Source organism: Kryptolebias marmoratus, linkage group LG4, assembly GCF_001649575.2.
Source record: "Kryptolebias marmoratus isolate JLee-2015 linkage group LG4, ASM164957v2, whole genome shotgun sequence".
Taxonomy (NCBI): Eukaryota; Metazoa; Chordata; class Actinopteri; order Cyprinodontiformes; family Rivulidae; genus Kryptolebias; species Kryptolebias marmoratus.
The window spans coordinates 4,584,317-4,606,391 of record NC_051433.1 but is presented as its reverse complement, the minus strand read 5'-3'; the positions used below and the strand labels follow the sequence as shown (position 1 = coordinate 4,606,391).

The 22,075-nt window shown below is 36.0% G+C and overlaps 1 protein-coding gene and 1 long non-coding RNA gene across 2 annotated transcripts in view; both read right to left on the bottom strand.

Moving 5' to 3' along the window:
- igsf21a (immunoglobin superfamily, member 21a) overlaps positions 1-22,075 on the bottom strand; it is a 159,356-nt gene that overhangs the window by 67,955 nt on the left and 69,326 nt on the right. Inside the window, exon 3 of the mRNA XM_017408972.3 lies at positions 721-842. Coding sequence (XP_017264461.1) covers positions 721-842 — 122 coding nt within the window. The remainder of the gene's footprint in view (positions 1-720; positions 843-22,075) is intronic.
- Positions 21,816-22,075, bottom strand: LOC112450285. The gene is made up of 2 exons (XR_003038852.2): positions 21,935-22,075; positions 21,816-21,855 (listed from the first exon to the last, which is right to left on the bottom strand). It is a non-coding gene; the product is annotated as an uncharacterized LOC112450285 (long non-coding RNA).

The following is a 22,075-nucleotide window of genomic DNA, read 5'->3' as shown; positions in this document are numbered from 1 at the left end:
ATTTAGAAGAATGTCCAACATATTCTAATAAAGTTGTAGGCGAGATGCAAAGAAAACACCTTCCTTTCTGTAACTGATCATTCAGGTCATGGCATTTACAATAACAAAGGAGCCAAAACTGAGTATGTTAGAGATAAGGAAAATGACTGGCAGCCATAGATTTTAAGCTCCAGGGTAAAAAAGGCAGGCCTCCGAATGCACTAAATATGTAAGCAAGCCAATAAGCATCAGATGACTCCTCCTTTTTTTTCTCTACATTGTCTCTCAGTAACTTTAAAGCTATCTGTGTGGTAAAGCATGGATACACATGGGATTGGTGCGGCAGGTGTTTTTCTACATAATATTCTGCCAGAGACAGATGCATCATTTTGGTTGAAATAAGAACCTTTCTGGACAGATGTTAACTAAACCTTTAACACTGATTTTTTTTTCCCGAGACAAGCTACTGATTAGTGTTTGCCTCTGCCTCCTGTCCTATATACAATAATACACTGACCCCATCACCCTGTCATTTCAGTCTGGCCTTGTTGACCACAGCAGATGGCAAGGGTGGGATGTGTATACCACACTGAACTGTTTCATCTTTGTGCAATTACAATCACAGAATCAGGATCACACTTGAATGTACATTGAGTAAAACTGACAAACTCCAAATCTAATGTAAGAGGGGTTCAATTAGAAGTAGGTTTCTTTTGAAATGAACTCATGTTTGAAGCTTACCTGACAGTTGATTGGTACACAAGATCTTCACGTCTGCGGTAGTCCTCCATATGAGAATAATTTGTGTTAAACATTGCGTCGTAGGTGAAGATTTTCTGCTTGATGGTACCTCCATCTGTGACCTGTGAAGCAAAGAAAGACCATTATTAGGGCAGTTCCTGTATTTCTGCAACTGTAGCACCACCAAATCCCACAGTTATTTGATAGCCTGGAGTGTAACTTGCACTCCTGCCTGTAGTTGTCTTAATGACTCATTGATAAATGTATCCCTAATGAGTAAAACAAAAGATTGAAAACCTGCTGACATGGTAACATCCCAGTGACGGTCTTATTGGTGTCCCTGGGTCTGTTTTTATGCATATGGCTAAAACTTAATGAGGACTGACACAGTGCAGTGTTCTGTATGAAACTACTTTTTGCAGATGTAATGGCATGAGACGAAATACTACAGAGGAATAGGATATTCAAAACACTCGTTTCTTTTTTATTTTCTAGGCATGGAGCAGTTTTTTCGTTTCTAATATTCAAAGGAGTGTTAAAGTCACTTAGCATTTGAATGACTGTGATTTCTCTTCTCTTCAAAAGCCACCGACAGCCATAAAGGAACAGGGGTGACAGGATTTTAATGGAGCCACTAATACTGCTTTGAAGAGGAAAATTGTTGGTGGGCCAGGAATCCCTCGTTTGATGCTGTCATTCCGATTGAATCAAATCCCTCCAGCACATAAACAATGTCAAGGCTTTTCAAGATTAGTTTGAATACTGTAGGCATTTCATCATGAAGAGACAAAGTAACATTGCGTTTAAATAAGCGAGATTGAAAAATATCATATCAAATAAACAAAATAATAGAAGCAGATCTGTAGGAGTGATTTAAAATAAGTCAGCTGCCATTAGTTACATGTGACCCTTGTAGTTCACATTTAGATGCATTAGGACATTTTAAGATAATGTTTGCTGGTAATGTTGAATTTGTCATAAAAAATAGTAATAATAATAAAGAAAAACGTGTGTCAATTTTAACTTTTTATGCCACTATCCACTTAAAAAAGCTTTCATCCAATTGTTCAATTGAGAATAGTTTGTCCAGCTGCTGCAGTGCACTCAGTTTAGATATAAGATTGCAGGTGTAAACTCTGAGCAACGGTGCACCTTTATTTGGAGAGGAAGAACAGGGAGCAGGAACAGGTAAAGGTCAGCTTCTAAAAGCAAAACTGTGTCTAGCCACCCAAACCCCTGGCACTGCTGCAGTTCAACTACTGTGTTGTGTTTTTGTTGTTGTTTTGAAGCATCACTAGGGGTCAACATTTACACGGAATATAATACTAATGCAAAAACAAAAACAGCACTTTTTTGTTAATTAATTACAGAGTATTGTTAATTACCTTTTAATGATTTATCATAGAGAGAATAAGTAGTATTACCTTCACATTTACACAGAATAAGGCAAAAACAAAGTTTTAAAAAGGTTTTTATCTATCTATCTATCTATCTATCTATCTATCTATCTATCTATCTATCTATCTATCTATCTATCTATCTATCTATCTATCTATCTATCTATCTATCGTAATTTCACAAAGTACAAGATGGTAAATAAACCTATGAGATTAAAACAGATGCTTTATTTTTATGAATAATTACCCCTAATATCTATTTGCGCATGTTTATTCTTGTCACTTACTGCCTTTATATGTGTTCAACCTAAGTGAGAGTAGAAGCTATAATAGTGTTGATTTTTATGTGTGTGTTTAAAACAGTCACTCATCACATTTATTTTAGATACATGCATAAAAAAGTAATTTTTTATACTCAATTGGTATTAGCAGGGATTTTTGAACAATTTAAATTTGATTATTTTTGAAATAATGCACAAAACACCAAGCCTTTTCTTTTTTTGTTTTTTTACATGTTTCACATGTGCATGCATGTGTATTGCCGTATGAAGACTAAGTGAATCGAACCCAAAGGACCCACTGAAGTGTTTACTGCATAAGTAATATTCTGGGTTGCCAACATTTAAGCACATTTAAAGCCCACAGTAGTATTTAATCTGCTCACCTTGCTTTGACCCATATGTATGATAATTGTTTTAGGAATAGACGCTTTTAGTCATGAGCCTTTAGAGATAAAATAAACTAAGTTGGTGCTATATATTAGCTTTATGTGGGCAGTAACACGTTTGGATAAAAAAAAGCACATTATTAGATGAACCATTATAAAAGCTGATTCCTCTGAGAAATGCACTTCAAATGCACAACTTGTGTTAGAGTTACGTTTGCACTATTACAATGTCCTTGAGGTAGTTTAGTGTCTGAATGTAGGTGTTGGGCGGAGAGCAGGAGATGCAGTCCTTGACTGGACCAATCCGAAAGTATAAGCTTCTCTAAGTCAATCTTAAATTAAAATATTATAGTACTCATTATAAATCAAGATTCATAGTGTTTATTGTGATGTGCACAGCTGGAAATATTTACAAATTGATGGAATGAAATAATAGGAATATAAAATAGAGGCAAAAATACAAGCATGTCGTATTGTGGAAGTTATTATTTTCATTTTGTTTTTGTATTTTTTACTTTTTTTTTCATTTTTTTAATGTCAGAAATGTTAAGTCCTGTCTGTAACAGAAGTGACACCAGTAATGCCACGTTGAAAAATAAATCCACAAACTTGTAGATTATGTTTTTAAAAAAGATTGCATCAGTTTGAAAGAATGAATTTTTGCTTTTGACATTTACATAAGCCATTCAAATACAGGGAGATTACAAACAGAACTGCAGATATCCAACTTTAAGAAAACATTTTTTAAATTCCCACAACAAAAAAAAGCTCATTTTGCTTCTGATAAAGTTACATGACTTAAACAAATTGATGTAAATTTGATCTGTTCACCAGCTCCCAAGATTTAGGCAGAGTTGAGAGCATTTTTTTCACAGTCTAATTAAACATGCATCACAATCGCTCCTGACATTTTCTAAAGGATGAAGGTATCAGACTTTTGTTTTTCTGAAGCTTAAAGGATGAAAGAGAATATTTTGGCCTAAGACAGATATTCTTCATAGCCACCTCTCTGTATCTATTCCTCTTTAATGATTTCCTCTTTTAATAGACTGACCTGTGTGACCATGTGTAATAAATCTGAAAGAATCTGCATGAGTGAATGTCTCCTAAAGTTGACCTGGTTGCGATAAAAAAGGCTGAGTGAGAGAAATAGAACAGTGAAAGGGAGAAAGCGTGGGAGGGAAAAAGGAGACCCAAACTGTGCCAAAATGGTTGTACGAGAGGGAGATGAATGCTCTTTGATTGCAGTAAAGCACTGTTAGGGAAGCAAAGCTTTGCTACAACTGCTTTGTTGAATTCAGGCCATGCAATGCATATGAGGCACAGAGGCACCAAACCTCCCCAACATTTGGCCATCTGGAGGTATGAAAAAGCAGACATAAATGGTAGCGAATTAGCTACCCCTTCCTTGTCAGCATTGTGGCAGATAGTGGATGTTAGCAAAGGGAATAGTCATGAGGCAAAAGAAGAGACCGTGACAAGTAGCTGACAATAGGGTGAGTTTAAATGTGCTCGAAACAAAATTCCAACCTTCTCTTGAGATCTGATGATGCCAGAATCTCTCAGAGGGTGACCTGCATCCTTCCTGGCCAACCAGCTGGACTGCCCTCTTAATGATGCTTCCTATCATTAGGGTCAGATTCAAACTGGATCTTAGGGGTTAAGCAAAGCCCCCTCCCTCTGCTTGTCTGGACCAGGCCTATTTATAGACTGCAGCTGCATCAGCACCTACTGGAGGAAATTCAGCTAACAAATGCATGCATGGCATGAGAGATTAAACCTGAATGCTGCTCTGTAATTCAAGGCAAAACAGAAGCTACACTAAAAATTACATTTTTTAACAAAGAAAAAAAATCGTATTAGTAAAATGAGGGCGACTGTTTGTTATTCTACGTAAAATTAAAACCAGTGGCAGGATGTCTGTCACTTTCTGTCTTATAAATAGATAATGGATTTTTTTAGATTTGACTTGCATGTCTATGTAATCACAATCTTACACTTTCATTGAATGGCAGCATGACTCCCAAATAATGTCTTAATAAGATTTATACCAGTTTAGTTCCTCATTTAAAGACTTAGTCAAGCAGCAACAAAAGACATGTTCTGAGCATTGTTAAAAAAACGGCTCAGTACGTTTTTTCATATCCATGCTAATTTGCCTAATATTATTATCTCAGAAAATGTCTTTTTGAAACATGGACCTAAGCATAGCGGGATATTGTATTATATTTAAAATTGGTATAATTGTTGCATGCAAGAGAAGAATTAATACAAATTTAGACCTCTTGTCCCAGAATAGGTCACAGAGTTTTATCTTTTCAGACATCAAATTACTTTTTCATAAATGATGTATTTTGTACTAGAAGTATGACTATAGTTCAGTTTTGCTTTTTTGTGTAAAGATTGTCTTTTATCTAAGGTCAGAGATGTTTTGAAATGCAGCTTGGGGTGTATAAACTGTTTTTCATCCTAATGATAAGAAGACACAGCACACATGTTTTATTCTGTGTGTACACAGCACACATTACCAAAATGCAAATATTAGGTTATAAACACAATGGGACAATAGACATTTGGAGGAAGGCACAGCACCTTTCCATTTTGAGAAATTACTATGCCTTTTAGCTACTGAAACAACATGCAGACAATAGGACCGCACACTAGGAGGCAAGCAGCATGAGACACAGGAGTGCTTAAGTACAACAATAATGCAACATGCCCCAGTGAAGTAATGGACAAAATTTGCTATCACTGCTTTTATGGAGTTCAAAGCCAAATATACTAGTGGCAAAGTAGTGTACCTAAATATAGAGTAATAAACTAGCCAATATATTATATGCAATGGATAAACATTCATCATGTATTAACTTTATGTATCTGCACCACTTAAAGCTGCCAAACATAAGTTGGGGGTATGCTGAGGTGTAGATATGCCTGGACTGCTGACTGAAGAAGTTCAGAAGTGGTGGCTCCATTTGTGGATTTGCTGCATATTGTTGATGCTCATCCAATAAGTAAATTCAGCGTGCAACATTGGTGGTCCTGGCTCTTAACCTGTGAGTTTACAGCTCTGCATGTTGTGCCCCCCTGCAGACTGCTGAGTGACAAGAGGACATGGTTAAAGGGATTTCATGCCTCAAATAAAAAGCTCCTCTCCTCCCTCTGTCTCTCACAACTCTCAGTAGGGAAGCAAAGCTAATTCAGGCTGGAGGATAACTGATGATGCAAACATATACAGTACCTTTAAAGCTCAGACAAGCTCAACACGCTGTGTCATGCATGTTTAATAGATGGCGTTTTTGCAGTATATGCAAAATTAGCTAATCTCTTTTTATTTTTATTTTTTTTTTAGGAAAATTTGACTAAATTGCTTGATTTTGTATGCAACTTATAATGTGATTTGACAACATCCAAAGAGTAATTCTAAATTCAATGGTTTTAATTTGTGAAAATCAATTTTTACCAACAAAATAAAATGAACAAACAAACAAAAAAATTGACAGGTTATTATTATGGTTACAGGGACACACGAAGACATTTTGAGATTCATGTAGAAAGAAAAAACTTATATTGCAAATATTTTGTAAGAAGTTAAGATACAGATTGGTGCTGACAACAACCATTCATCCCTCTTAAGCAGTAATGGTTTTTGATTTCTTTGTTCTTCACGATGAAACACATTAAAAACAAACATCAATGAAAATGTTTTGATGTGCTATGCTATTTGACTCAACTAAAAGTTAACCTTCTAAAGAGGATGGCTCAGAAAAAGGCTCATGTCTTATTCAAAATGAATCTGTTTTGATGGAACCGGTGAAATCCCCAAAGTTAACTTGGTGAGATTTTCTGTGAGAAAATGATCAATATATACAGTTTAAATGTGAGCAGCTATTTACATGGGGAGTAGTGCAATTTCTGACAGCAAATATAGCATGAAAACTTTGAAATTTGCAGCTAGTGATGGATTTAAAACAACCTTTAAATCTTAATGTTATATGTCCTACACTAATGTTTTTTTTTTTTCATTTCGCTTACAATTATAGTATTTAGTTAATTTTACACCTTTACACCCTGATGGGGATTCAACAAGGTTCAATTTAATTGTTTGAAACTAAGACATATACTGGCTGTAGGTCATGGAAATGACTTGATATTTGGTTACTTGATATTTAGGCTTAATATAGAGTTGTAATGGCAGAATATTTGCCAGTAGGATGATAAATTCAACTAATTCTTATCAGAAAGTTTTGTCTGACAATATCACCAGCCTTTAGTGTGAGTTTTGAGTTAGTATTACTGGTTTTCTGCTCACACAAAGTAAAGAATGGTAGATATTTTCTCTGACCTATTATCTGTGTCACTCTGCTGTCAGGCATTTTGATTCCAACATTGCAGAGTGTAAAGTCGTTGTGATTGGCTGCTGCCCGATCTGACAGATTACATACACGGATTAGAGCTGAGCTTCATGAAAACTGTGGCACCAACAGGAATAGAACAGCTGCACTTAGCTGCACTCTGGAGGTGTAGCAGGTTGAAGGTCAGGCACAGGCAGAGTGAAAATCAGACAGTTAAGTGTTATGCAAGCGTGTTTTCTGAAACCATCTGAGACACAGCCATCCACAGATAGTTATCATGGCTATAATTTGGCAGAGACAGGCTGTCTGTGGGCTGACTGAGAAGGTGATGAGATCACACCAGCTCAGACTCACTCAAGACTCCTGGACTTCAGAAAGTTGATTATATATTGTAGCTAATGTATACAGCAGTGCATTATTGAAAAGTTTCCAAGCACACTTTATAGATAGCAGCATGATAGAAGTTTCTAAAATGGAGAAGGCTATTTTGTCAATGAAACTGAAGTGGTTGAAGACATTTAGAAAAAACTAACAAACAAAAATAAAAACATTAATCTACTTTAGCAATTGCTGCTGAGGTGCCAAAAAGATAAACTCTTCTAACCAAATTGTTAAGTGAAGCTAAGGGCTTTAATAACTGATAATTGTTGTTGCTTTAGATGTTTTAAAAGCTAAGCCTTTCAGACATCTTGCAAAGATTAATCATAACAAAGCCAAAATAAAATAAATACCATCCAGCCCCTATAATCAATCATATTACCGTTATGTGTTTAAATAAGGACCTTTTAACCTGTTGTTACACGTGAGCACAAAATCTAAACACATGCAGTCAACCTGAAGTAAATCATGTATTAAATGAATAAATCACATAATGGCCGCAAGCTTTACAAGCAGAAACACAAAGGAGGATTGCATAACTTGTGCAATTAGTAGCATATTATGCAATATGGGGACTTCATTCACATATCAAAGAGTTCCATCAAGGACAGCCAGGTAATGAGATGTAGCACTTAGGCGAGAACATCATTGTGGACGCTTGTCCTTAATCTGTTTGATCACTGTTCATTAAGTGACTCAATGTTCGCACATTCTGACAATGTCTTTATTAGACACCTGGCAGGCTCTGAGTTGCTAAGAAAGAACTGTAGGACACAGAAGAAGACGTGGCAGAAAATTGCCTTTTTTGAATAAGGAAAAAAACAAGAACCCTTAAGTGTTTTTTTCCCCCTCCTACTGAAAACTACTTTTAAAATACAACTTTGAAAAATGAAATATTATTTTTCACACTGACTTCTTTGAGTTGTACTTTTTTTCTAAAAGGAATAGACCTGTCAAACAACTTTTTCTCCAATATATATATATATATATATATATATATATATGTATACGTGGATTCATATTCTCTCCCAACAAAATGAAGAAGTCTGGTCACAATAAATTAAAATACGTGATAGATATATATATGTAAGTAAGTGTGTGTGTGTGTGGCAATTAACATATTCACTAAATATAGCAGGTTCAAATGTTTTGTTCATTTTACTGTTTTAATTAGTTTTCTTTGATCCTTTTTGTCTTCTGTGTTTAGGTCCAAATCCTCCAACCACCTACTAAATCTGACACCTGCACAACAAAAACAACACACATATTGTATGGCAGTGTCAAAAATAGCAGAATTAACAAAGTATTTTTGACAAAAACCAAGAACTTTAAACTAATCAGTTATGAACTGAAACTGAAAGTGACGACAGACTAAAATTATTAAGGAACAGGTAAATTAAACATTGCTTGCAGTGTAGAAATAAACCCAAATCTCTTCGGACAAAGTTTTATTTTTCCTCTATACTTCCACTTCCTTTCACCCCCTAAAATGGATTTTCTGGTTCCACACTTCAGTGTGTGCAGCCCAACAGGACCCAAGAGATTTTGTGTCTGCCAAGACTAATCTGCTAATTGACTTTGTCTTGACACTCTTTCTATGGTACCAGTTTGCAACTTTAACACATTGTGTCTCAGTATTTAATATGAAGGTGAAGATGCTGTGTATTTTTGTGAGGTTATGGTACAGATAAATGGCTGAATTTAAAAATATATATATTTTCCAAGGCAGCTTCTTGCATTTGTGCAAATTGCAGGTCCCAAAACGGTGGTGTTTACTGTTGGTAGAAATTATTATACTGCTAATATACTGCTATGCTACTAATCAATAAAATGGAGAAAAACCAAGAAAACTTTTTTTTTTCCTTTTTTTAATTTTACTAAAAGGGTTTATGTTTTATTTGTTTTTCAGGCCATATGTGATCTCCAGGCTTCTGTGGTCTTTTTTCACACTAACTAACCACCTTGTCTATTACTGCGCCTGCGTGTAAAATATACTGTATGTTTCTAAAACAATGATGATGACCACAGAGAAACTGTGAAGTAAAACGCCACCTTTTAGGCTTGAAACGTAGACTGTATGTAACTCTGTTGCCTCATATGTGGGTTGAATAAATTTGTCAGAAGCTGGGGGGAGGGGGTGTAAAAAAGATACGCACAGAGCAAAACTGCTCTGTCTTACTCACTTCCAGTGATGCGCAGCTGTGTATCACATAATAATTACTGGACTTCTCATTGCTCATGAGTAACTCAGTGATAGTATGCAGCTGAGGACCGTGTGAAACCTTTCTAACCAGGCTGCCCCAGGCATTTTCGAGGATCAGTTACTATGCCAACAAGCTTATTAAAATCTTGCAGCCAAACTATTTAAGAGGGTGTGCTAAAATCATTGAATAATAAACTTTAATTTTTTGAGTATCTTATAAACACAATTATTCAACAAATGATGATGTTTATATGCATAAAATATATGTTCCAACACTATTTTGGTCATTTTCTGTTTAATAACACAGATGGTTTTTAACTCACAGGGACATACAAGTTGGAGAACAGATGGTCTTAAAAGACATCAAGGCCACAGTGGACATATCAAGTCTGCATGTTTGCATCTTCCAGTTTTCTTCCTCACTATTTATCCTGTTCTTCTTTCGGTTACTGGAGCCACCATCTCTATCAAGTGGGTGACAAAAAAAAATGGGTCTGTTGTTCAATACATAGATTATAAAGCAGGTTGTGAGAACAATAAACTGCTGAATTTCTCAAAAAATACAAAATATTATTTTTCTAAATTTGTATGCATGAGTATATTATAATAAAGCATTTTCTGCAAAAACAAATTCATCTCCAGAACAGTCTTCTGACAGAAATTTGTTTAAAACAAAACTGAACTTGAAAGCTGCTGTGTAAGTTAACTTTAAAAGGATTAAAGCAGAATTCCACAAAATGTTCAATCTCATTAAATATATACATATAAATGTTGAGGTCAGCCCTGTCCATAATTTGGACAAGTTTTGCAGAAATGTAGCTTTTATTTTATGGATGTATGTGATAAAGAGTAAGACATGTTATGGGGATTTGACCATTTATCTGAAACAAATGGTCCTGTGATTCCTGCAAATCCACAAAGCGTGCATTTGAGTTGGGATGAAATATTCATTTATCTACACAACATACAGCATAGGGCTCATTTCATGCTCAAATAAAAATTTCTAATCCTTAATGTGGCATGGGTCCTTTTTTCCATTTTTAATAGGACATGCTTGAGAAATTCATGTAGCATACGCTGGCTCATATTATTTACTCCTAATTCTTGTTTTCTGGTTGACTCTGTGTTGTCTTTCAAGTTAAATACTATAGAACAAAAAACATTTTTTCTTATTTTCTGTGTATGACTAATCTCATGTTTCACTTCTTTATCTTTTTGTCACGATATGTCTGCAGACATAATCTGATAGTAACAAGATTATGTCCATTTTCTAAATTTATATTTCTGCTTTAAATATCATGCATAGGGGGGCAGAGTACAACACAGAGGTTAAGTATACAAAAATAATATAATTTGTGCAAATGAAACCTGTTTATAGTATTTTGTATTTATAAAATGTAATTCATGAAGCTGTGGCAGAGAGGAAAAAAAGAGCAAAAATCTGCCCTAGTAAAACACCAGAGACTCAGTGGGAGATAAGCACATTCCACTTTGCAAATGTTGACCTGATGAGTCTCAAACCATGTGCTAATTAGAAACTCTGGCAGTGAGTAGAAAGCACTAAAAGCACATAAAAAAATCAGAAATAATGATTTTACAGTGACTTAACTAAGTGGGTACTGTGAACCTTTTAGCAATGTTGTCAAAATACAGTCATTACCTCATATCAGTGCAATAGGTTTGTTTCTCCTGGGTTGATATGATACAGCTGTGTTATGGATGCCTTATACAGAGATACAAAGATGTCCTGCTATGCAAAACAACAACACGATGTGTGGAGGAATGGAAATCCCATGCCAACGTCATCTCAATGTAAACAAAAGGTCGAATGGGAAAGTAATACGGGAAATTACACATAATGTGTCTATTAGCAGGAACATCATGCACTCACAGCAGAGGCCAGTTTTTGCTTAAGTGGTATAAATGAATCTGTGCTTCGTCAATATATAACCCAACATGCAGGCTAGTGTTCAACACATACACACTCAAAAGCTTGAGATAAAATCCCCTCAAGCGTTTTGAATAAAGTATTATGGCTTGTAAAAATAATATTAACAGCAATGATTATGATATAAAATTAGTATCCTGTGGGAATGTTAACACCAGCGCTATTGACATGAAGCAGTCTCCGAAGTGATAACAGTTCATTTGCTGGAGCAGCACATCAGTTCCCGGAGGTGGTATCCAATGACAGAAAGGTTTCTAGGGTGGGATATCTGACCTCATTTAAATTAAAAAAACAAAACAAAAACAAGCCTCACTTCTTGTTTAGACAATTTAGTTTAATAGATTTCACTGTTGCACAACACTGAACAGACAGATTCTGTGAAGCAAATGTGAAACAAATCAACACTTTCTATAAATTCAACCCAGGCTGCATAAGTTATGATCATAAAAACTAAAAAGTGATATATTTCTCATTTATATAGGCATGTGTATTAACAAGAAAATTGATTTTTTTAAACAATACAAGAATAAAGTAACATTTTCTTATAGATTCTGTCCTTTTCTGTCACTTTTGTTAATCGTTATGATTTTACATGCTCTACAAACATACACCTGATTTCCTGAATGTCACCAAAATTAAACTTGATTTCATTGTTTATATTTATTTTCTAATATTCTAAAGAGTAGACAATTATTTTCTTCTTGAGCTTGAATTTCATGGCAGCAGCTGTGAAACGTTTCCGCAGCATCCCAACGGACCAGGAGGAAGATGCATAAACAATACAAGCGTTTAAAAACAACATACTGTATAAACCTTGTTCTGCACACAAACCTGGTTTTAGGGTTAGAACATGTGGTTAGAATGTGCAGCACTCACTTCTTTTAGACTACGCATTAATAACTTCGTAAAGCATTTTAAGGTCGTTTGTGAAATAAAAAAAGGAGGAAACAGACAGAATTCACACTATAAACCAATACAGAAATGTTTATGGATCTTGTTCTTTAGCATGAAATTAATTTTTTCTCTCTCATTTTCCCTATCATTAGAGTTTATAATAGGCTCCTGGTGAATTGTGGGCGTTATAAATGACTGCAGCCGTGCATTATAGTCGGTCATAAGGATAGCTGCTCTGTATGGTTGGAAGGTCTTGCTAAAAAGACTTTAGGGATGAGGATTCAGGGATCATTCTGATTCCTTGTCATGAGATGATAGTTTGCTCATGCACAGATTTTGGCTTCAGTGGTTGTTCTTCTTGAGCTGTGTGAGGAACTGGATCTGGCTTTAGAAAACACCAGAGGGCAAAACAGTCAGTGGAAATTTTTTTATGTTTGTTGAACTGCTGCTTTTTCTGAAAAAGAAAAGACAAGTGCATATATTCCTTATTGTACTCTTAAAAATGGCCAGCAAGCTTTATCTTCATCCTTTCTGATCGTTAATGATTTAATTTCAGTCTGCATAACGAGTCTTGTTAATAGTTTCTTGTAAACCAGTGCCCCTTTGCGTCTTTAGTTTATAAACAAACCATAATTTTTTCACCTGAGGTTTGGCCTTTTGTTTTGAATGTCCAAAATTTGTTGCTTTTGTAATTTTTTTCCCCCTGTTTTTCTACATTCAGATTTTTGTTTACACACTGATTGCAAGACAAAGAACACATTTTCTTTTGTTTACATCACTGTTTTATGTTTCTTCTTTGCTGTTGTTTTGTCATGTTTCATTGGCTGTGTAAAAACCTGTCATTATAATTATCACTCTTGTGCATGTGCATAAAGTTTTAGTAAAAACTAACATTTAGTGAAGACAACCACAGATGCTCATTGCTTCATAAATCTGCTTATTTCTACCTTTGTGTGTACACCAGAAACATAAGCTGACTCGTGCTGTTGAGTAGTAAAAAAAGTGAAGCCCTCCGGAGCCAGAACACTGCATTTTGTTGCCTGCATCACTGTTGATGCTGAAATACCCATGCAAGCCAGACCCAGTCTGCCTCGCAATGTGAGGTGTCTGGACAGAGTGACTAATCAGACATGACTTGAGAAACTGGCCACTCATTTGATCTCTGTCCTTTCCCTCTTGGGCAAATTCTTCTTGAGCTCTAATGACAAGCACAAGATACATCTCAGCCCAGCAAAGCTGTACCAAGCATTTTTTTTAAGGTAAAGTGTCCCTCACATGCTTCCTCGCTTGTGTACTTCCTGCCCTAGTGAAAAAAAAGCAATCCGAGGAAATGCATTTGTAAGCACAGTTCATCAGAAAGAAAACTGGTCTTTAGAGTCACCAAATACAATGGTTTCCAATTAGAGCACAGATGCTTAGCAAAAAACAATGTGAGCATGTCAAGGCATGAGGGTTTACTTGCTTGTAGCAATGAAACAAAAAGCTACAGCATTACGAGACAAAAGGGAACAGAGCACCAGTGCCAGTGAGACCTTGTTATCATCTGGGGAATGAAGCAGCATAAAGCATGTTTTAAGAAGGTTTTGGTCATCCGGTGAGGGCTTAGGGATTTCACAGCAGTGTGATGAAGCAACACCGGCTAATGAAGCAGCAGACAAAAACAACAAGACAAAAAGGGAGCTGGGTGCTGCGGAGGAGAATCTGTCTCTTCTTTCTTTCCTTCTCCCCCTTCCACAAATCTCCTCTCATTAGTTTGTTTCCCTGTGTTCCACACATTGCTTCAAGTCTGCTCCAAGCACGGGCTGTCAAATGCACATGTTTAAAAAAAAATAAAAAACACTATTGTTTCCTTACTGAAAGGCCTTGGGAAAATACGTCTGCATACAGTGAGATCACATAATGCTGCTGCACAAACCTATATACATGCCAGCAGGGACAAAAACAAACCCAAGAAAGATTTGTTTGTTGTTACCTCGGGGGTTGGGAGCTTGATGGCTATTTTTACAATGGTCAGTAATAATTGTGTGATGGAAAGACTAAGAGTATTTCATACAAGATACACAATTTGATATGAGATAATGTATTCCAGAGCCTTTCAGAATAATTTCAGCAATTTGTTAATAATAATGTAGCTTCTGAAATGTAGCTAAAAGCATTCTAAGGTCTATGCACTAGCTGAGTGGTTAAAAAAATAAAAAAATTAAAGGTCTCTAACCTGTCTGCGTAAGTAAAGCATTTCTGTCCAGATACATTTAATTACAAGATTCTCACATGTTAGGCCTTTTTTTTTTTGCCATCAATGATAAGATGACAAAACTCTTTCTAAAGCCGGTTAGGAAATCAGTTAAAAACAACCTGTCCGTCTGGAGAAGCTTTTGAAGCCCATCGTTGACTGAGTGCTCAGAGCAAAATGATTTTATGTTTAAAAGAGCTATAAAGTTGTAGTATACTTTCAGCATTTTTAGAGAACCCTGGTCCATCAATGCCTCCCTTATCAACAAGCGAACGAGCCAGCATTTGGACACTTAAGGAGATAGGCTGAACTCTACATGTGATGCATCCTCTTATATCACATTAGATACATAGCCTCAGCAGGCCTCTAACAAAAATGGAGCTGCTTTTATGAAGTAATTTTCTATCAGACGGAGCTTTTTTATCCTATACTTTGTGTGAATATCCCTAACATAATCACATTAAGGAATGCGTAAGGGCCAATACAGGGTGCAGTATTTCTCTCATAGACACTTTGACATGCAGACTGGAGAAGTCAGGGATGAAAGCATCAACCCTACAACTAGCAGGATGGGCCTTCTAAAAACAGTATCTCGACTGCTGGCTACTAGTTGGTGAACAGCATTTATGAGGGGGACTCCAAACTGTCTTGAAACGTTCATGAGTGTTCTCAGTTTTATTGCTCGAGTCACAGAGGTTCGCAGTCTCGCCACTTTAAATTTGAACATGTTCAAAACATTTTAGCAATAAATTTAGTCACAGCGGCATCTCGAGAGTGCTAAATCTGTAGAGGCTCTCCTCTGACAGACAACTAGTTCAGGTCTAAACACTACACTGATGATAAAATAAATAAATACAAAATAAAATAAAAAACTATCTGGACCATATGAGATGGACGTTTTTTTTTTATATATTTTTTTTTATTTCTAGGCACATGAAATGACTATATCCAAAGCTTGTTATTATGCTTTCTGTACAAAAATAAATAAAAAATAGAAAAAAGAATATTTTATTTATGTGATGCTTTAGTCTAAACTATTGTAACTCTGTTGGTTACAGACACACTGCTTAAAGCCTAATCAATTCTCTAATGACATTATTCTTTTGGAGCTATTGAAATTGCAGCTGTATTTTGAAGTAATATAGTAGACGTTTTTCTTCTTTTTTTTTTTTTTCTTTTGCTGGGCAGATGAGGAAATCTGAAACAAAACAACAGGATTGCGGGAGATTGGTGTGTGAAAGTGCTTCTACAATTACCTAATTTTGCTGAGCTTGTTCACTTGGCACTGTATTCTACATATCCATATTATGAACTAGAAAGATTAAACTGACATTTTCAAAATGCAGAAGTGCTTGTTGCCAAGAAAAGGAGAAAGGGTTTGAGTATGTATTTAAGTCACACTGATGGTCCAATCAGATGGTTTTATCTTTTAAAAAGTGTCACAGTGGAGATGTTTGCAAAAAGCTGCTGGCACCAGAGCAATCTATCAGTACATCACAGCTGCTTTACAATTCAGTTTATTTCTTGATCGCACTCCTCAACTCAATTTATCAGCGAGTTTGTTTGAGCTGTACATTCAGTGCCTGTTTTTGATAGTGGGAGAAAATGGCTTGCCTCAGTGAAAGCCTAACTGCTTTCTAAAGATGCATAAAGAAACCCTGGGACAGATTTATCTAATGCTATAAATTCTAACTGGTTTTATGTATCCCTGCCTTTTATGTGCTCATTTGAACGGTGTAATTGAACCAGTAAACAACAAGACACTTTAAATACCTGATCTGCATTGGCACAACATTCTACTGCATGTGAATCAAGTTGTCACCAGATAATTTTACACCAGAATTATGTGTTTATTTACCTAAATTGAATAAGGGAGTGATATATTCTTCTTAGATTTAGTTTAGACCAATGCACACATTTTTGCTCACTTACTGTACTGTTTATAATGTTACTACTAATCTGTTTGTGTCACTGTATGAAAAAGAAAATAAATATATGACAAAAGTTGTATAGAATGTGTTAACTGTTCCTATATGCAACACAAGTCTCAAAAATCTTTGTTGGTTTGGTCAAAGCTGCAGTAAACTTGTTTGGTACCTCTTGTATTGCTTGTAAATCTTGTCTTGTAACACTGACAGTAATCTGGAGTCTGCACCACTGAATCAACCAGCAATGGAAGTCTATCTTTTAGTGATTTACCGCTCGACTGTACATGTCAGCACAGCAACGTCAAGGTTGCATCAAGCAAGATTAGAACATGCAGCTTTTAATTGAGAGCACTTCTCTGACACCATTCTCACACATACTTGACAATTTTTCTTCATAAACCTAACATACACTTCAGTGTGTCTTCAGTGATTATTTCGGTTAGATAAAGAAGCAGCAATTAGAGTATAACAGGTATGTTGCAGAGTTATCTGCATATCCTGTTGAATATCAAATGTTTAGAAGGCAAAAAAAAACTGACTGACAACATGAAACCATTTTTTTAAACATACTCTGAGAATTTCCTGGAGAAAATCTATAGATTGCAGATAAGAAAATCATGTAGCTATAAAATATAAATTCTATGGTTTCTGTTCTTTTTGTTTCTATTTATCAGAAACTGCTATGGCCTGGTCAACACTGAGCTTTGGTAACTTTTTTGTTACCAATTAGGACACTAAAACACGTCCAAATACATACATGTGTCCAAATAATTGCAGGATTTACAAAAAAACAAACAAACAACAAAAAAAAAGTGGCAAACGATGGATTTAATTTTACATGATGTTGCCTTATTTAGAATGCCTCAGTTATTAGCTCAGTGAAGAAAAGGGCTTACTCTGACCATAACAAAATCCCTGTTGAGATGAAGGCCTCCAAATGCAGCACATTATCACAGCTTTCGCAATAATTATGGGGAAGACTGAAGATGAAAGGGAGTTCTTGGACTTAAGCATTTTTTAAAGGTGATACCATTGAAATTTCTAGAAGAAATGAAAGCTTTTGTGTGGCTGCTGCTATGAATTAACTGTGGCAGTGGCACAATGCCTAAAACAGAGATCATAAAAGAAATAAATTTCAGGGGCTCTATTGCTTTTATAAACAACTCATTTCAGAATTACTGGAATAATGACACTTTTTTTTTTCCCTTAATACATACCATATTGTGGCATTTGTTTAATAAAAATGCTTAATATTTAAGTGTTTTTGGGATATGACTAAGAGTCACAGAGGCCTCTTTTTCAGTGTGCATCATCCAGACTCTGACAAGTTCATTACCATGATAAAATGCATCAGTTGGCAATGTTCAAAAACATTTAAAAGGAAAAGAAAGCAAAGCTCAGAGGGTTTTCTGGCATTTAAAGGGACTGTATTTTACAGTTGATTGCTGCAATGAATAAGTAAACTCAAAAAAGCAAATGCCTTAGCATTCCTTAATGCCACGAAGACTCTAGAGATGTGTTGTATTAAGTTTGTAGTGTTGCATGAAATGCAGACTCAACTCTGCAATGTGTTATCATGCTAGTTAACCTTTATTTACTTGATCTGAGTGCTGCAGTCAGTAAGAGAGCGGTAGCAGCTTCAACAGCAGGAATTTTAATGTAGAACTACACTGGTGCTAAAAAAAGCAAATCGATGAAAAAAAAAAGAAAAGGAAAGAAAAATGAGACAAAATTGAGCAAAAACATGAAAAAGAAGCTTTGGTCCAAACACACACACACACCTCCCCCCACACCCCCTGCGCACACACATACACACAACAGCTTTCAAACAACCTTTAATCTTAACTTTCAAAGTAAGTCTGTGAACCCTGTGAGCTTTAAATGGTTGGTCCCACATGAGAATATCAGTGACAACTGAGCTGTGCAATCAACAGAAAGAAACAGAATCCTGATTGACAGAGTTTTTCCCATTTTATGTACAGGTGCATCTATAACACGAAACAGTTTTAATTCCTGACCCATAACCAGCCTTTATAAATCTACAAACCACCTCAGATACAGTAAATAACATTATTAACAACAAACAGAATTGATTTTTACAAATTTCTTCTAAAAAAATCATACAGGTATTTAAAAAAAAAAGTAATAAGTCAAACACAGTCAGACTCCTTTTCAGCAGTCTTTCTGCTCTCTCTGAATTTTGCCAACCAGGGTGCCTGAATGAACAAGAGCTCTGGTCTAATCTGGTCTTTTTTACCTTGTAAAGTATCATAACAAAGTAAAATGACCTGGGCGTATTTAAAGGGGAAATTAAGTGTTTTGAAGCTAACATAAATCAAAAGAAAGTCATAAAAACTGCTTGTTTTCAGAGTCTCTAAAAACACTAATATAAAATTAATAATCAAAGACTGAAGAAATTACTAGGGTCTCTTTAGCATTTTCTGTGCTCACTCTGAAGTGTGGCATATCGAGAGCCAAAGACAGTAACGCCAGCAAGGCAGGAAATAGCAAATATGCATACTGTGGAGGGGGATGATTCAGTTTGTTGTAATTAATTGTGTAAACTGACCCAAAACTCCAACAGCTGTCTTTCCTTTGCTTCCCAAAGGAAAGAAGGTTTGATGGATGTGGTTAGTTTAGCTCCTGGTGAAAATTACAACCCAAAGTCTGGTGACTGACCGTGCAGTTAACGTTCTGAAGTGGAGCACCTGAAATACAAACTTCAACAGATGAACCACAGCCTGTCGAACCGGCACCAGCAGCCTCTTACTGTCCAGATGGGAAACTCCTTGAAGACATCATTGTGAAGTTCGGACGTTCCGCTGGTGAAGTGCAGGGCTCGAGTTCTAAACAGCATCACTCCAGACCAAAAACAAAAAGCAGTACCAGTTTTCAAACTGGTACTCTTGTTCACAACCACTGATAAACACTGTGACAATAACCTCCTACAGCGGTCTGCCACAGCTGGCCCCGCCTCCTTCTACGTCACCAACCAAGGAGGTACCACCACCCACACAATCACCACACTTCTGGATTTTGACACAAAAACTGTAAAAACAAGTCATTAAAGTTTTAAATCAGAGAAATGGACCACTGAAGTGTTTTATGATAGTGTTTAACTACAAGAAAAACATGAAAACTCATTATTTTGATAATTTGGAAAACAAAGAAGATAATCATTTCGCACCAGCCTTCTAAAGGTCTTATCTCACAAGGTTGTGACTCCTGGCTACTAGTTGGTAAAGAGCATCTCCAAAATGTCTTGAAACAATCATGATAGATCACAATTGTCTTAATTGAGTCACAGTCAAAGTCTTGTCACTTAAACTTGGAACATGTTAAAAACAAATTGTGCAATAAATTTTCTCTTAAAATAGTCACAGTGTCGTCACGGGCATCTCAAGAGTGCTGGATCTGAAAGCTTTTCTTAAATTCAAAATGCTAAAGAAGGAAGCTCTAAATCTTTTATCCGCTTTAGCTTGTAAAACACTGGATCACCATTTAAGAAAACAAAGAAGACAATTGTCTCACACCATTTGAACAACAGTTTATTATCTTTATACCTATATTCTGATGTGACAATTGACTTGTGTAATTAATTTCCTTTTTTAATTTATATATATATATATATATATATATATATATATATATCCCAGTAGTTTGAGGTACATTATAAAACTGCTTTAAACAAAAAATATCTGAAGCACTTTTTTGTAGGATGTATTTTTTCCCACCATTTGAATTTGCAGTACTGCAGATCTATGTCGCAGCATGATTTCAGAGGAGTCAGATTCTCATTGCAGCTTCTTAGCTCTAAGATTTTCTCCCACTCTATTCCCTTTTCTAATGAGGTCAAGGTAAAGAGCAGTTAATGTTTTACCTATTCAACTGTGCCTCCATGACAGTACTGACTGAAAGAATCAAATAAAAGCATCAACTGGCCAAACAGAATCCTTCGTTAAGAAATAAATACAAAATATATATAAGTAAACTTTAACCTTAAATAGACTGTATATTGTTTTTTTTTTGTTGTGTGAGCTGAGCTAGTTGATGTGTTTTGTAAGGTAGAGGATACTTGCATGATGCTTGCCCTTCACAATTTACAGATAAGTGACAGCAGATTTGTTGTCCTATTTATTGAATCGATTTCACACTTAAAGTTGTTTTGTTTTGATTTTCCAAGTATGACAGTTTTGTACTTAAAAGAGTATATTCCATTTCCTTAAAAACGCTGTTCAACACTTGCAGCAGGCATGTGAGGTTCTCAACAAGTTTGGGTTTCTTCTTAAATTCCTGTTTTCTGTTTGATGATGTGATTTGTTTTGACGACTTAGACTTTCTTTTTTACAGCATTGGAACATTTTCAAACATCAAGTTTCTTCTCTTCAAGTATGGTTTGCTTGATTGGTTACTTTTTGCAAGTGAATAGAAAAACAAAAAAGGAATTCAGCGTTTAATAATTCATTTTTTTTATCCGCATAGTTTATATCTATTTAACAAACTATTGAAGGGGACCTATTATGCTTCCTTGAACAAGTCAGGATAAGTCTGTGGGTTATAGAAAAACCTGTTCATTACATTTAATGCACAAAATAATTCTCAGATATTGAGATTTCACCTGATCAGTTCTGCCTGTTTTGAGCTCATTTCAGAATGAGTGGTTTTAGGGAAATGCTATTATGTAAATAAGCTGCAGTTGGCGACGCCCCCAACTCAGTGTCCAGTCTCAAAACATAAAAATTTACTAAAGGATGGGGTTATTAATTCAAACTCTGAGGATTCTGACAGAGGTACTTAACGGTTCTGAACTGACATTTGTCAAGTAGGACACCGTCAGTCAGTGGGTTCGAACCCTGACTGGTAGTGGGCCAGGACACTGAACTGAACCCGAAAAATGCCCAGAGGGCTGCCTGCCAACTTTTCTTCTCTTTTATTGACATAGTTCTAATGTTAGTTTAGACAGACCTGCCGTGACTTTAACAGAGACGTGTTTCTGGGACAGGTGTGTCAGGATTCGTAAATATTCTAAGATGAGCAGCTCGGCGTCAGACAGACACGGGAGACCAAGATAATAGGAAGTGAGTTTATTTTACAGTGAATCGGGAGCAGGAATAATTACAGGAACCAGGAACCTGGAAGCAGAGGACGTGGTGAGTATTTCCTTGGTGAGGAAGGCAGGTAAGTATTATATCCACAGGTGGGAAGCCTTACTGTGCGAAGGATGATCCACGGCACGGAGGTGAGTCCAAAGGTAGGTATTTTCCAGTAACAGGTTGGCAGATTCTCCAGGAGGCAGTAGGTAAGTATCCCTCACGAGGCAGGCAGACAGGCACAGGCAAACAGATAGGTAAC